The following is a 15,926-nucleotide window of genomic DNA, read 5'->3' as shown; positions in this document are numbered from 1 at the left end:
ACAAAATCTCAATCTAACCTGACAAATCTCTAAAAGATTTATTGTTGTAACAGACTTTGCCTGCCTTTGTTGAGACAGTTTATAACCGATGTGTTCTTTTGTTTAGAAAAAAAATACTTTAGGCCTCTGCAAATCCTTCCTGTGTTGAATCACTGTGATGGGAGACTTATTTTACAGTCTATCAAACTGAGAATCTGAGACCCTTCTATAATTTGCAATGTATATAAAAAATAGTTCTATATAGTGATTTGGATACAAACTTTAAAAAACAAAAAGCAGCAACATCAATTAGGATTAGAGAAAAAAAAATCTCTACAGTGTTCTTCTCAATTATTCTTAGAACAAGATACTCAAGACAGGAAAATCAAGGAGTCGTTTAAAACATAGCAGACACTCAACGAACAGTTGATGAAAAAAATATAAATGTGCAGAATGAAGAAAAGCGTCAGGGAATAATTTGAGGTTTCACAAGAAGGCAGCTCTGAGAAGTTGGTAATCCTAGCAGAAACGCAGCCACAGGAAACCAGGGCAAGCTTCCAGGAAGTGTGAGTGGTCCTGTCAGGTCAGGAGCTTAAGTACCAGGAAGTGTGAGTGTTTCTGTTGGGTCAGGAGTAGAAGTCCATCACCAGCTGCTTCCTCAAGCTGGGAGTGGAGAACTGGGAGCCCCCGCCAGGTTCAGGGGAGGCTTTGCCCACGGCCCACGTGGTGGCCCCAGTGGCTGCAGGCCTGAGCAGCTTCTGGCCCCCAAAAGTCTGGTGCTGAGAGTTCAGGAAGCACGCTTCCTCCATCTGCACGCCATTCCTGCAAAAATGCAGAACAAAGGAGAACCCACAGTCTCTCCTCAAATCGGTGAACCCCTCGGTCAGTCTCCCGAGAGCCAGCCCTTTCCCGGGCCGCGGGCTGGCTTGTGCCCTGCGCTGTGGCAGTGTCCCTGACCCCTCTTCTCTGACTCCCCGCAGAAAACCCGCTACGAGATGTACGTCCGCCTCCTGAAAGAGGGGGGCCTGGAGCTCCTGAGCGGCGGCAGGGGGGGCCCCGCGGGCCTGAAGAAGTCGCACTCCAGCCCCTCGCTGAACCCAGACACGTCTCCAGTCACTGCCAAGGTCAAGCGCAACGTGTCGGAGAGGAAAGAGCACCGACCTGAAACGCCGAGCATTAAGCAGAAAGTTACTTAGGATCCGTCTGCGGCCAGGAAGTGCTGGTCGTGGAGCAAAACAAGAGGTTTTCAAGATCTTTCTGGTAAATCCATGAATATATTAAAAAAAAAAAAGATGTCTGTGACTAAATGGTGCGTTGGTAACCTTTCCCACTGTATATTTCTGTTAGTTTCTGTACAGGTCATCTCTGTGCTCCTGACTTCTTTGCTCTGATGACTTGCTACCTGAGGCCTAACGCGCCTTTCGTGGGGGGCGCGATTCAGGCCGATCGTGGGTCGCTGCCCCTCCGGTTTCTCTCGTTTGCACTCTGCTCTGTTCTTCTGTGTGCTCTCAAATCAGCTGTTACACTTTTAAGAAAACAAACAACATCGAATCCATTGTGAAACACTTAACTGGACAAACCTTTGTAGTTTAGGAAATTCTAGCCAGAGTTGGTAGGAGCCTTTTCTTGTGAAACCTTGCCCAGTCGCAGAGGCGGAATCACGCTCAGAAGTCTGCTGAAGAGCTACCGTGGAGGGAGGCGCCGTTGCCCTGTGACCCTGGGCCTCTGAGCACTAGGTGTTGAGTCCCAGCCCGCCGGGGGTGGGCAGGGGGCGAGGACCTCAGGACTGGGAATGCAGGAAGCGCACTAGCTCGCTGCAAGCGTGGATTCCATTTCAGCCCCGCAAGGAGGAGGGAAGTGGAGTCTCAGAGGCTGAGGCAAGACCGCCGCAAGTCCATTGTGTTTTCCAAACACAGCGTCTCAGTGGCGATAACGGACGGACTCTCGGGGCTACAGCAGCAGGCATGTGTTTGGTCCGCAGGAAATCGTTACCTCACCCCCGCAGCGTCCAGACAAGGGATCCGGAGCCATCTGCGATGGACAGCCTGCCAGCCAGGAATTAGATTCTTTTATATTCATGAGCACGGCATTATCTCCTGGTTGTAAGAATTGGGGGTCTTCCTAACAATATCAAAATAGAGCCCTTCTCTCCTTAATCAAAGCAAAATAAGAAAGGGAGAAGGAGCTTTTCCCTAGAGTTCCTTGGCAATAGGATGTTGCTTCTCCAAAGTTAAATCTGAAAGGAGTAAAGTCTGAAGGAATTATGGCTGCAGAGCTGAGGACTCTGCCTCCTGGTGGCAACGCAGCATCCCCTGGTCTGGTCTTGCCTCTGCCCCTGTGACCACCACTTTGCCCTCTGCTCTGAACTGTCCCCAGAGCAAATCCTTGATTCTAAATCATTTCTTCGCCTCTGCTTCATACGCTTGTTTGAGGGACAGTCCCTTTGAAAACCAGGGCGATAAACAGAAGAGTATGTTATTGAGGAGGAGAGAGGGATGAAAAGTGTGCCCACTCTGAGTTAGAAGTTTCTGATTGTGAAACTTGAAACCTTGGCGACCCTTAGCCCTAGAATCTCCGCAACTTCGGAACTAATAGAATCACTCTGAATATTCTTCTCTCTCCCACGGGCGTTTGCTCTGGGTGTGCTCAGTTTCCTAGTTAAGGTACTATGACCGGAGATGCAGGGACTCTGTGCGGATAGCCCAGTTCCAGGGAGTCAGAGAAAACCCACCTTTGAACCCTGCAGTTTCTAGTGGTATCTTGTCCTGATACACGAGCATTTACACGGGACTATTTATTAGCACTTCCGTCTGCTGGAGAAATGCCCATGTTTGTTGGTGCCCAGAGAGAAGCCCCTCTCTAAGGTTATAGCTGCTTGCTTTGTGGCATTTTTGCCACGTCTTTGAAAAGCTCCCTCTAACCCTCTTGTCTTGTTTAGGTAAAGGCAGTAACTGAATTTGTTTCAAGAAACCTAGAAACCAACAGGGTGGTTACCAGCATGTCCCATGTACCTGACTCTTTCTTTGTAGTGCTTCTGACTGAACCCACGGTTTCTACAAGGGACTAGTCTTTCTTCCTAGAATTGGAACCATCAGCGTGTGTGTTTTCTGCCTAGATCTTTATCCTAAGCAGAGGGGAGAGAGGTGCCGAGACCACGTCATCTCTTCAATAACTAAAGAAAAAGAAAACACTTGACTGGCTTGAATGTGTGTGCTCCCAGTCCGTGTGTGTCTGTGTGTGTCGAGTGTCTCCATGTGTGTCCCTTAGCGTCTGTACCGGACGTGGAATGGTACTTGCTGCGGCATTTAGGCAGCGTCGCAGCTCTGAAATCCTGGTCAGTATTGGCACTCACTGCGTGACTCGCTGACGCATCTCCAGAGCTCCTGGACGTGCTGACGGAGAGATAGCTGAGCGGCGCGCTTTGCAAGCTGCCGTATGTGCTGTGTTCCCACAGTTGGTCCCGGGAAACAGCTGCAGAGGTCATGTTGTGGGCCAGGATCCCAGACTGTCGTCGCTAGCTCAAGAGCTGAGAGCCGCCCCCCACCCGCCCCGAGGCCTCTGGACTGTCTGGCGCAGCACCCCTTGCAGGCCAGGAGCTCGTCCTGTGGGAGGCAGGGCCTCTCCTGAGACTGGACTCTCCGAGGCTTGCCCCTAGCCAACCGTGACTCCTCTGTGAGCACTACTTCCCTGGGGTGTCTCGTCAGGGGACACTGAAGACCTTCCCCTTCCCGGCTCCCCGTTCACGGTACAGGGGGCCCAGCTTTCTCCTGAAGGTCCTGCCCCCAGCCTTCACCCATCCCCTTACCCATCCCAGCACCAGAGCCTTGAGGTCAGCCTCCATCTAAAGGTCCTTTTTACAGAAATACACCTCATATCAGCTTTTAGTCTAGAAAACCTTGAGAGTCACCAGAATACCTTGGTGACAGTCGTGTGGCAGAATTGCCTCTTTGAGAAGCGGCTGTCTCAGGGTGTGTACCCCCACCTCATGTGTTGGCATTTCCAGGGAAGGGCCAGGAATTCTCTTTAGCAATCAAGACTGAGTTACTAGGGTGCAGGGTCCTTATCTTACTACCAGCCGTAGACATCATTTGAAGTACGCTTTTTTAAAAACCCATCATCTGCTGACTCTTAGTAACGCCTGATTAGACCAAGCAACATCTCTGTGCGTCTGATTAACCTCAGTGAAACCAGCGTGTGGAGAGGCGTCTGGGGACTGCAGCCCTGCGGACCTTTCCTGTTGATCTCAGCTAGAGAGGACGGGCGACCGTGAAGGGCCTTTGTGTTTCTCCAGCTGCAGCCCTCGTTCCGAACACGAGGCGTGTTTCCTAGTTAGCAGGGAGGTGAAGGAGCTGATTCTGGGAGAGAAAATACACCCGGCTCCCCAAGGCCAACCAAGGATCAGCCTCCAGAGGGTATGTTTCACCCTGTGGCCAAAGCAGGACCCCCGAGCCTGGAGAGGGAGGCACCTGCCCAGCAGGGGAGGCGCCTCCTGCTGGCCCTGGCCTGCCCCCCCTGACCACAGAGACTAGGAGATGCTCTCACATCAGGCAGGGCTGGCTTTGGCCGCCCACTGCACCTCTTCTCTGCCTTCACCCCAACCGTAGACAGCTGGGGAAAAGTTGACCTTCGAGAGGCTGCTCCATGGTCTTACTTAGAACCCTTCCTTGGGTTTAGTTACTAGGTCACTGGAATTGGATTCTTTTGGTGTTTTTCCTTGTAGTCACCCGTCAAGCTTTTTTAAGCCTGAGTTCACAGGGCGTTTCCCAGTCTTGAGGGTCCGGAGCTCCACAGTGGAGCTTCTTGGGGACCCAGCGGGGGCTCGGCGGTCGGGGAAGCCCGCTTCCTCGGCTGCACCAGCGGTCAGCCCCTGCTCTGCTCGCTTTTCAACTGAGAGTCTTTGCCGTTGATGCATTCGCGCTGTTAAGGGGGAACCAGAGTGTCAGTGAGGACTGGCTCAGCGTCGAGCCTGGCTAATGACGAGGGTGGCCGGGCCTTAACCAGCACCCGCTTCTCTTCACAGAGCATCTGAGTTCCTCTGACAGAAGATCAGTCGGCTTGTAAGGAGCCGGGCCTCCGCGCCGTCCCAGTTCCAAGGCTCTCTGGCTGGCTGTCTCCCAGGCCAGCAGTCCGCCCCGGGCAGTCACCCCCGGAGGACCTCTGAGATGAGCAGCTCACACTGTGGAATAACCCCACGGCCGTGAGGGGGCTCTGCCCCGCCTCTGCTCTCTCACCCGTGTCTCACTCTCTAAGGACCAAGGTCCAGAGCCATTGCCGCTTTCCTCCTATGCCCAGAGCACCCGCAGCCCAAGTGGGCCACCTCTGCCTGGGGCCGCGAGCGGCCAGTGCCTAGGGAGGGCATCCTCAGAGAGAGAGAGAGAGAGTCAGGAAAGGCGTGGCTCTCCAGGGCGGGCTGCGGGCCTGACTGCCATGGCCTGGTCATATACACCACAGGTCAGGAAGTTGTATATACGGAAGGTTTCCTAGGTCCCTCTGGCTCATCCTCTGTGATTTACATGCGCATCTGTAATGTCGCAGGCTTCTGGAGAATGTTTATATTAATAGTACGTCCGACATTAAAGAGTATGCTTCCTGTCATCTGCCAGTGTTGTAATTGTGGATATTTATAGTTGTTTGTACCTATATGTATCAATGTGTAGGTTGTACATCAGTATACAGTGTATGTACATCAAATTTATTTTTGTCCTTAAACAGTGTGATATGACAAGCAAGTAAAAACCTCATAGGATTGAATATATAATGCAGTTTTTTGAGAGTCTATATTAGTGGTACTGTTTTATTAAACTTAAATTCAAATGATATTTTGATTAATTTTTTTTAATAATAAGATTTTATGCTAGAAAATTTCATCTTTGAGCTTTGACTCACCAGAGCCAAAAGGACTCTGAACTAACTTTGTTAAACTATTTCAGTGTACTGTGTACAATACTGGGGTGGGGGTAGCTCATTATAATTTGAAATATACAGAAAGAAAGAAAAAAAAAAAAAAACAGGCAACCTGTGCAGTCTTAGCAACTTCAGTATTAAGAGCACTTAAAGTCAAACCGACAATTTGGGGCTCATTACAAAATGTGATGCTTTAGAGCACACGTTCTTTATTGTTGTAATTAGTCCAGAAAAATAGAGCTTTCAGAAGAGTCAGCTAAGTGCCCGGCATATCACTTACATGCCTGTGACTATTTTACAGCAGCTCACACCACCCACCCTCCCAGCCCTGCATCCTCGCCCTCTTCACCCTGAAGAACATCACCAACCCCTGCAGTAGGTCAGGCTCCCCGAGACCCAGGACTGCCCTCCGGGTCTACGGCTGCACCAGCTAAGCATCAAGTCACAGGTAAAAGAATGTCAGGACAGACTGTGGACCAGGTGAAAAAATATTTTTATACTTAGGTCTCTTTTCCTGCCTCTCCCCAAAGAAGAGCCGCCGGCCTTAGTTGTCTGAGCTTACTGCTTATCTTAACAGTATATAAATAGATCACTAGAGCGTAAAACTTTATTAGCCAGCATGTTGGTGTAATTTAAAGCAAAACTGAGTGTGTGTGAGTGAGTGGTTGAGTGCAGTGCGTCTGTCTACGCTTGCCTGTCGTCCCGCGGGTCCGATTCAGAGCGTGGGAGCCGTGGGCTAAAGGGCTCAGCCTCGGCCCCTGACCGCAGTGGTGGTGGTTTCACTTGAGTCGTTTTCTTAATTAACTGTAGTCTCAAACTATTTTTGCAGTTGTATCCCATTTCCTCATCAGTCCTTGACGTGCAGGGCACTGGCCCTGCGTCCCTGCGGGGTCTCTGTTCCACTAGGGTGTTTCCTCCTGAGAACCACAGTGATTTGCAGAAGCATCCCTTTGATTCAGAAGCCACATACAGAAAGGAGTAGCAACCTTTAAAATTTTAATGTGGGGTCTTAGTCATTTGGACTGTTGGGACTTTTAATGTAAAGTCAAGTAACCCTTTGACCTGGATAATAATATCTCCTTCGGGGAGAGTATGTATGCACATCGACTCTAACGCCCTTTGGATACTTTTCTAAGTTGTAGGAACAAGAGTTAAAGGGGAAGGTGTAAGCCGCCGGCCTCTGCCGGGGGGAGGCCTGCTGTGGCCTGTCCTCTGCCCTGAGAGCTCTGGTACACGGGGGCCTCCGGCATGTGTACACACGCTTGCACACGTGTACACAGTGAGTGCCCCAAGTCATGTAAACTCAAGACGCAGAGCGCCGGAGCGTAGCTTCGGGTATGGACCGAGGTGGCCGCGGCCTGCAGGCCCCTCAGGGCAGGCAGGACCTGGAGAGACGCTGCGCGGGGAGGGGCTGGCTGGCAGGTGGGGGCCCTCGGCTCCCCAGCATCCTGGGTGGCGGGGCGGCTGCTCGGTCGCGGGTTACGTTGTGAGGGGGTCACGGGGAGGAACACAGCCCTCCAAGGCCCGAGCTGTGCGGAGCCGCTGGACAGGGGAGGAGCCTGGCTGTGATGGGTTTCCCTTTGCAGGCTGGAGGCTCAGCTTTCACCAACAGTGTTATAAAAGAAAAAGCACCTTAGTGTCAATTCCTGGAAAATGTTGGTTACCAGGGAGAATTCTGGAGGTGCCCTCCGGGAGCCCCAGGCACAAGCTCGGTTCGGGCCCCACTGGGGCCTGGGCTCCTGCTCGGACCCCGCGGAGGCTGGCAGGTGACTCTCCGCAAAGCTCCTCGGAGCCCAGGGCTGGTCCGCGGGCGCCTTCCCGGGCTGCAGGGACCCAGCTGTTCACCCGGCCGACCCCGCCAAGGGTGCCCGCGTCCCCGCGGTGACACGTGACCAAAGTCAAGACCGCGTCCTTTGTCTTGGCGAGAAACAAGGTGGCCCTCTGGCCAGTAACCGGGGACGGATGATATCTTTTCCTTTGCATCCGCGTTTCTGGAAGCGGATAAGGTTTCATTTCCGCGGAGGGGTAAAGGGAGGCAGCCCTCTGCGGCGAGGTCCCGCTGGGGGCCCGTGAGAGCTGCTGGGCAAAGGCCCCAGCACGGTCCTCCGGCTTTCTCTTCTCCCGGGGTTCTCCGAGGCTGTTTCCAGAGCGGAATTGACGCAAGCGGAGAGCTGGTACCGCAGCCCCGCTTCCCCTAGGGCAGGCGGAAGGGCGGTGATGTGCAGCCTTTACCACATAAAACGAGCCTTGAACTTGGCCGGCCTATGAACCGGGTTATGTTTACTGGGGCTCAGATCCTCCCTTCACCGTCAGGGTTTCCTTCCCGGTCCCTTCAGCTTCGTCGAGGTCCTGGTGCCATAGGTCCCTGCACATTGTGAAAAGTAGTGATCAAATGGCAGCCTACTCCTTTTCAGTGGCCAGACCGTCACACTGGCAGACTCGGGCGAGCTCGTGGTCCCGACCCCTGTAGGAAACCTGTTCCTGGTCGCCCACCAGACTCAAGAGACGCTGGCTCCCCGAGGAGCCTGGCGCTTGTGGTGGTCACCTTTTGAGGGGAACAGTGATTTCTGTGGATATTGTTAAAGTGTTGGAAGAATATTTTGAAAATTAAGTTTACATTTTACAATCACTTAATTTTTTATTAAAATAGTTGTATATAATATTGCCCTATTTCACTGTTGTTGCGGTAAAGCTAAACCATGCAGACCCGTGAGTCACCTGAAGTGTATAGAAGCTGTGATGTGTAGAGTACATTTCTCTCCTGTGTAAATGTTCATGAACATAACTGTTCCTGTGTTTTTCTAAGTTGGAGATAATTTGTTGTTTCACAACAACAGAATTTATTGCATTTAAATGGTTTTTATGTAATAGAAATCATGCAAAATAGTGAAGGATTTAAAATATGTATATGCTATATGTAAATGTACAAACTTTAGAGAGAAATAAATCCAACCGATTTCAGTCATTTTGGAGGAATGTTATTTGCTTATTTAGTAAGCGGCTGGAATCATAGCTAATAATCTTAACAGCTAACACAACACAACACACCCCGTCACATGAAAAGCCAGCCACAACCCCACAGCAAGAGCTTTGGCCTGGGTAGCTGGCTGGACGGGTGAGACACTCAGACTGTTCACCCCGCCACACCCCCGCCGGGCTCTGTGAAAGTGTGCTGAGAAGCCTGCCGCCTTCATCAGGGGCTCTGGGGACAGAAGGATGACGCTGTCTGAAGTAATTCCAAGAATGCGCGTGTTCCTGTCCACTCTAGCACTTCTCATCAAGGCGGAGGGGCCAGGAGGTGACTGCCGCCCCCCCCCCCCGGGCAAGAGGCTCAGATGTGCATGCGGGCCCTGGGAACCTAACTCAATGCCCAACATAACATCTGTTGACCTGGAAAACGAGAAAAATAAAATTCCACCCCAGTCACTTAACTTCTGAATGTTAGAGATGGAGAGGACTGAATCTCACAGGGGCGGGTGGCTGGGGGTGGGGGAGGGCCTTGGCTGCCACCAAAATTCCTCCAAATGTGAATCCTCTTGTACAAACACTGAGTCATATCTACACATGAAACTAACGCATATGTGTTGATGAGATCTTGATTTTAAAAATCCAAAAACAAGGCAAGAACCCTCATTGCCCAGCTGGGTGTCTGCTGGAGGTAGGGGTTTTGTGTATCTTGTCATATTCTGGTTATTGCACAATTAATATTAGAACCAACAGAACTAAAGAGACCATTTCTGAAGGATGAACGGAGGAAACTAAAATGCAGGGCCAGTTAAGATATTATAATGAAAACAGCAACAACTCTAAAAACATCTCTGGACTAAGTCTCTTCTGCGCTGTGGGCGTGTCCAGAGAGACTGCTGAGTCAGACCTTATTGAGCACCTGTGAGCAGCAGCAAGTCTGGGAGGCAGGCCCAGACCCGTCTCCTGCTGGAGCCGGCGGAGCTCCGGGCACCCTGCGCAGCCAGCTTGCCTTTAACTCCAGCCGCGGCTTCAGAGTGATAAGGAAACAGCAGGTCTTGGATGCCGACAGGGTTTGCCAAGAACAAACCACTTCAGACACATTGATTTCAGATTTTGTGTTAATAAAATTAGGCAGATAAGAAGACTACTGTAGGCAGAATATCTGAGCCCTAACAAAGAATTTAACAGGGTCTTTAATGAAATATGTCCGGGCAAAATGGAGAAGTCTGATCTGGACCTTAGTACAGCTGGTGGGGTGTCACCACTTGAATGGTGCTAATTAAAGGCACAATAACACCTAGATGATCCTGCTGTAAAGCTTGCCTTTTGGCCCCATCTGTTCAGCATTTTAATGAATAACTTGACTAAAGCTACAGAAGGCAAGTTTATTAAAAATGTGTGTGTCCTAAGGCTGAGAGAGAATGATTATACTAAATGACAGAATTTTTCAAAAAAAATCTCAACAGGCAGAAAAAAATGGGGCAGATGAACTGTGTAAGATTGTAGGATCTTACACTGCAGTTATTAAACAAACAAACAAAAAATTGTACAAGGTCAAGATAGACCCTGGTGCTGCCTCGTGTAGAAGACACCGGGGAAGGAAGGCCTGCGGCCTCCGTCCCAGCAAACAGGGTGACAGCACTTGGGCCTGGGGGTCTTGGGGTCCCGTCTCCCCGGCAGCCTGTGCGGAAACAGCGTGGTTCCTAAGACGCTGCCCTAACCTGGAGGCAGCCGCAGAAACTGCCCTGAGGCTTGGGAGCGGACGCGGCAGAAAAAACGGTATAAATGCAGCAGGCGGGAGGGCAGAAACATGAACAGCGAAGCGAGAGGAGCCGGGGGCACGGATGAGCTGGGGGCGGCCGCCCAGCAGACCAGGCCGCTGGTTTAGAGCCTTTCAGTGAGTCGCACTTACGAGACAGAAAGGGAACCAGGCTGTAGCAACCCAAGGAGAGCGGTGTCCAGGGTGGTGAGTGAGCCTCCGGGAGGAGACACGGCAGCGCACCCAGAGCTTTCCAGGCAAAGCTGCCTCGATGGACTGGTCCTCCGGCCTCAGGTGAGTGGGGAGGTGGGCTGGGGGGTCGCTAGGGGCACCGGGGCCCGAGAGAACTGCCCGCAGAGGCCGGCCTGTAGCGACCAGAGAGGGGACACCGCTGTTCCGGATCCCCGCGCTCAGACGCCCGGCGCCCGCCCTCCTTCCGTCCCCCCCGGGCGGGGGCCCAGCTCCGCCACCGCGAGCCCCCAGGCGCCCCGGTGGTGCCGCGCAGCCGGCTTGAGAACCGCCCCACCGGCCCGGCCGCGCGGACGAGCCCGGCCTCCGACCCTCCAGGCCCAGGGGTCCCCGGGCTCGCGCGCTGGGGCCTGCGAGCCCGGAGGCCGCCCCGGAGCTCAGCGCCCGGCCGGGCCCAGGACGACGCCGCCGTCACCCGCCAGGCCGCACAGGCCCCTCTCCCCCGGGCCCGGCGGTCGGCCGCGGCCTGCTCGGTGGAGCGCGGCCTGGTCCACGCATCCCGCTCCCGTGCCCTCGAGAAGGGCGGCCGCCGGGCTGCACCCCGCGAAGGGAAAGGTGTGCCGGCGGCCCCGGGGGTGGGCCCTCGGAGGTGGACGAGGGCCCTTCTCAGCGCTGGCGGCCTCAGACCTGAGCCGGGCCTCCCTGTCCCTCCGTCAGGCCCCTTTCCCACTCGCCCCGTCAGGACCACCGGCCCCTCCTGCATCGACTAGAGTTACCTCCACCCCAGCTAGGACGGGGTTCTGGCCGCGCCAGCAGCAGCCTTGGGAGGAGTGTGGCCTGGAAGAGGGCGTCGTCAGGGGACCCTTCATCCCCACGGGGTGCGCTAGAACAGAGAATGCCCAATTATATCCGACTTGCAGATAACTAACAATACTTTTGGGGTGTAAGCAGTATTTGGGACATAAGCTGTAAAATGTTTTGATTGTTTACCAAAAGTTGAAATTGGTAAAGACCCTGATACTGGCAAAGACAGGGCAGATGGAGAGGGGGCGGGGACAGAGGATGAGATGGTTGGGTGGCATCAGTGACTCGGTGCACATGAATTTGAGCAAACTCCAGGAGACAGTGGAGGACAGAGGAGCCTGGAGTGCTGCAGTCCATGAACTCACAGTCAGACACGACTGAGCTACTGAACAACAACCAATACACCTGAGCATCCTGTTTTTTTAATCTGGCAGCCCTATCCAGGGACTCCCTCTGGGTAGCATTTCCTCATGGAATTTACCCTTTCTTGGCCCAAAGCAGGATCTTGCCAATATCTTTGAGTTAAACAGACTTGTGGAAACTCATCCATGCTGACCAAGCTCGTGAAGGTTAGAAGCGTAAAGCCGAGTGCTCAGCACTGTGTGAATGAAGATGAATCCCATGGCCGGAAATGTTGCTGCAGTGGAGACAGGGCTTCCTCACTCAAGGATCTGCTGTGGAGCCAGATTATAACCCTCATTGCACTTTGCTCCTCGGGGGCAGAAGCTATACCTTGCTCAGCTGCCTGCCAGGTGCTGGCCATGAACCTGGATCCCGACCAGCTGTTTAATGAGTACGTGTCAGATGGACTCAGAGAGAGAGGCAGTGAGTACCATTAGGTGTTCTCAGCCATGGGCTCCGGCCCAGGTCATTTTCAGCGCTTCTCCCCGCTGAGGGGTCATCTTGCCAGCAGAACCACAGGGTCTGAGGTGGACGCTACCCTGGGCAGTGCTCACTGTACGTGGCCTCACAAGACCCCTGCTCTTAAACAGATACGAACAGGGATTCTGAGGTCCAGAGGGGCTTAACTCCTTTGTTGTTGCTTAGTTGTGAAGTCATGTCTGACTTTTGCAACCCCATGGACTGTACAGCCCGCCAGGCTCCTCTGTCCATGGGATTCTCCAGGCCAGAATACTGGAGTGGGTTGCCGTTTCCTTTTCCAGGGGATTTTTCTGACCCAGGGATCGAATCCACAGCTGCATTGCAGGCAGATTCTTTAGCACTGAGCCGCCTGGGAAGTCCCTTGAACGCCCTACTCTGCCCCTCACTGGCTGTGTGACCTTGAGAGACTGGCCAGGGAACAGTTACGTTTTAGCATATATCTTGGTTCCTCCCCTAGGTGCTGATTTTGTCTTGTGACTCAGAAGAATTTTATCGAGGGCCGCTTAGACAGCCCCCAGCCTGCATGTAGAGGTCAGCAAGTGTCACTTAGCACGCCTTCATTAGGTCTCCATCCTTAAGAAGAGTGGCTACTGATGTGGTGGCCACTAATCACACGTGACCATTTAAATTCAAGTTAAATGCAATGAGAAATCCCGTTTCTTAGCTGCATGACACACGTCTCAACATTTCCGCCATCTATTGGATAGCACTGCTCTAGACTCATATTAAGCTGAGATTTTTCCACACATTCACACAGCACATGATAGTGGATCAATGAAAAGTCATCTACAGGTCAAGTCTCCAGCACACCAACCACCCAGAAATGATTCATTTACCCAATAAATACGTTTTCTTCCGACAGTAATAGTGCTTCCCTGGTGGCTCACCTGGTAAAGAATCCGCCTGCATTGCAGGAGACCCTGGTTTGATTCCTGGGTCAGGAAGATCCCTTGGAGAAGGGATAGGCTACCCACTCCAGTATTCTTGGGCTTCCTTTGTGGCTCGTGGGTTCAATCCCTGGGTTGGGAAGATCCCCTGGAGAAGGGAAAGGCTACCCACTCCAGAATCCTGGCCTGGAGAATTCCATGGACTGTATAGTCCATGGGGTCACAAAGAGTCGGACACGACTGAGAGACTTTCACTTTCACTCCCAATAATACCCACAAACAGCATAGCCAAGTATTACTTCAACCTGTATATGTAAGACAGTACTGCTGAATAGCTTCAGAGAAAAATTCCAATAAAAATAATAAAAAGTATGACTGGGAGCTAATTGAAAGTTATGAATTAATGAAAAGAGTGTGGTTCAACCCAAAGAGCAAGTCTGTGCTGAATTTTTGTTTTGGCCTCTTCCTTTGAATCAGAATCTTAATTCCTCTCCACCTGCTCCCCCAGAGCTGTTAAAAGCAAGGTGATGGGATGGCAGCCTGGGTCTCCTTCCTGCTTGTCCCCTGGGTGACCTGGAAGCAATCTGCCCCCTGCAGCCCTGTTTTAGAGTTTACCCCATGGAGAGCTTGGCTGCTGGGCAATCTGTAGTTGGCTGATGACACCTTGTCGATGACCTCAAGATTTCCAAATAGGTTCTACCCCCATAAGAAGGGATATGCCCATGGACAGGAGGCTTCCCCTGTGGCTCAGTGGTAAAGAATCCACCTGCAATGCAGGAGACGCGGTAGACTCTGGTTCCATCCCTGGGTTAGGAAGATCCCCTGGAGGAAGAGATGGCAACCTACTCCAGTATTCTTGCCTGGCAGGCTACAGTCTATGGGGTCACAAAGAGTCAGATACCTCTGAGCAACTGACCACACACACACACACACACACACACACACGCCCGCACGCACGCATGCACACACACACACACATGCTCAGGGGTAGGTGAAAGCTCAGATCTGGAAATTTTGGTTCTCCTTGAAAGCACAGCCTGGGGTGCCGCAATCCATGGAGTCACAAAGAGTTGGACACAACTGAGTGACTGAACTGAACTGAACTGAAAGCATCCATAGCCCACCTTCCAGGCAGCATATTCTCTTCAAAGCCCTACTCAGTTCTAGAACTAGACAGTTGTATCTGCCTGGATGCCCATTTACCTAACAGGTGCTTTCAGTTTCGACTTTTGAGGCTCAGTAGGCTGGTTGGATAAAATAATGGTGCAAGCAACAATGGTGAAAACTAGTGTTTGTTGGAAACAATCTGTGCCAAACATTCAGATACATTATTTCTTTTAACCCTGATAAATGACTTGCCCCAGGTCGCACTTAAGTGATGGAGCCAGGTTGTGAACCCAAGGTCCATGCCCAGAGCCACAAGGCTAATTATTATATCAGTCAGGGTTCAATCAGGAAAGAAAAGACATAGTAATTCCATCAGGGAGAATGTAGATTAAAAATGACTCACTGTAACAGAAGGTTGGAATAATACGGAAAAGGCAAGGAAAGCGCGAAAGAAACCAGAAGTAGCAGAGGGAAGGTGGAGCCGCTACCCTGAGGCTGAGGAAGGGGAGGAGTCCTTCTCTCCCCCGGGGTTTAAATCCAGACCTTAGGGAGATACAGCGGTCTGCTCTGTGCCTATGGAAACTCCTGGACTTGCGTGTCTAGAACGTGCTGGACAGCTGTCCTTTGGGCGAGCCAGGTAGAGTGTCTCATGGGGCAAACGGCCCAACAGGATTCTCGAAGAAGCTGCTGCCCACTGCGTGCTGTGACCACCGTGGGCTGTAGGAGCCGACACTGACGAGCCACCCGTCCCGCAGGGGCCGATGCAGCCACCCCGGAGCCAGGCTTCCGCGGAACCGGGAGCTGGCGGGGATTCAGGCCCTAGGAGGCGGGCGCTGGGCCAGCACATGGCCCGGCCTGAGGGAGGAGCTCGTGGATCCAGAAAGAGTTCTCTCTCATCTTCCTCCAGCTCCTCCACGGAGCTTCGTGCCAACCTGGCAAGGAAAGCTGCTTCACAGAGCGGGCAGGGGAGGTGCGCTCCGAGCTGGAGCATGCGTGATGCCTCCCGCACTGCTGGGTCAGAAACCGTCTCCCCGGAGAGCGGAGGAGTGACATGGCGTGGGGGCCAACAGCTTGAGCTCGGAGCCCGAGAGACCCCGGCCGGATGCCGCCTCCGCCGTTCTCTGTACCCGCTCTGTGACTCTGGACAGCGCTTCCCTATTGCTTCAGATCCTTTTCTCCCAACATTTGATTGCTATGAAACCTTATATCTTTGAAAAATTTGAAGAATTAATACAGTGAACCCCTATCATTTCTTCCCCAGCTGTCATGCTTCTGCCGGTTTTCTCTTGCCTGATTTCATTGGTTAATATCCACGGTTGCCAAGACTGAGATATAGGATGCGTAATTAAATTTCAGGTAGCAGATAGTTTCTCAGTGTGAGCAGGTCCCATGCAACGTTTGGAGAATTCTAATCAAAGTGGGTGTCTTGTATTTTATCTGGCAGCTCT

General features: G+C 52.3%; 1 protein-coding gene across 7 annotated transcripts in view; it reads left to right on the top strand.

Moving 5' to 3' along the window:
• The window catches only part of PSD3 (pleckstrin and Sec7 domain containing 3), a 489,705-nt gene extending 480,857 nt beyond the window's left edge, over positions 1-8,848 (top strand). For all 7 annotated transcript variants that reach the window (XM_018041858.1, XM_018041861.1, XM_018041859.1 and 4 more), the window contains one exon: positions 960-8,848. In XM_018041858.1, coding sequence (XP_017897347.1) covers positions 960-1,175 — 216 coding nt within the window. In that variant the 3' untranslated portion in view covers positions 1,176-8,848. The remainder of the gene's footprint in view (positions 1-959) is intronic.

The sequence above is a fragment of the Capra hircus genome, chromosome 27 (genome assembly GCF_001704415.2).
Source record: "Capra hircus breed San Clemente chromosome 27, ASM170441v1, whole genome shotgun sequence".
Taxonomy (NCBI): Eukaryota; Metazoa; Chordata; class Mammalia; order Artiodactyla; family Bovidae; genus Capra; species Capra hircus.
The sequence above is the reverse complement of the archived record's forward strand: the minus strand, read 5'-3'. Positions and strand labels throughout refer to the sequence as shown.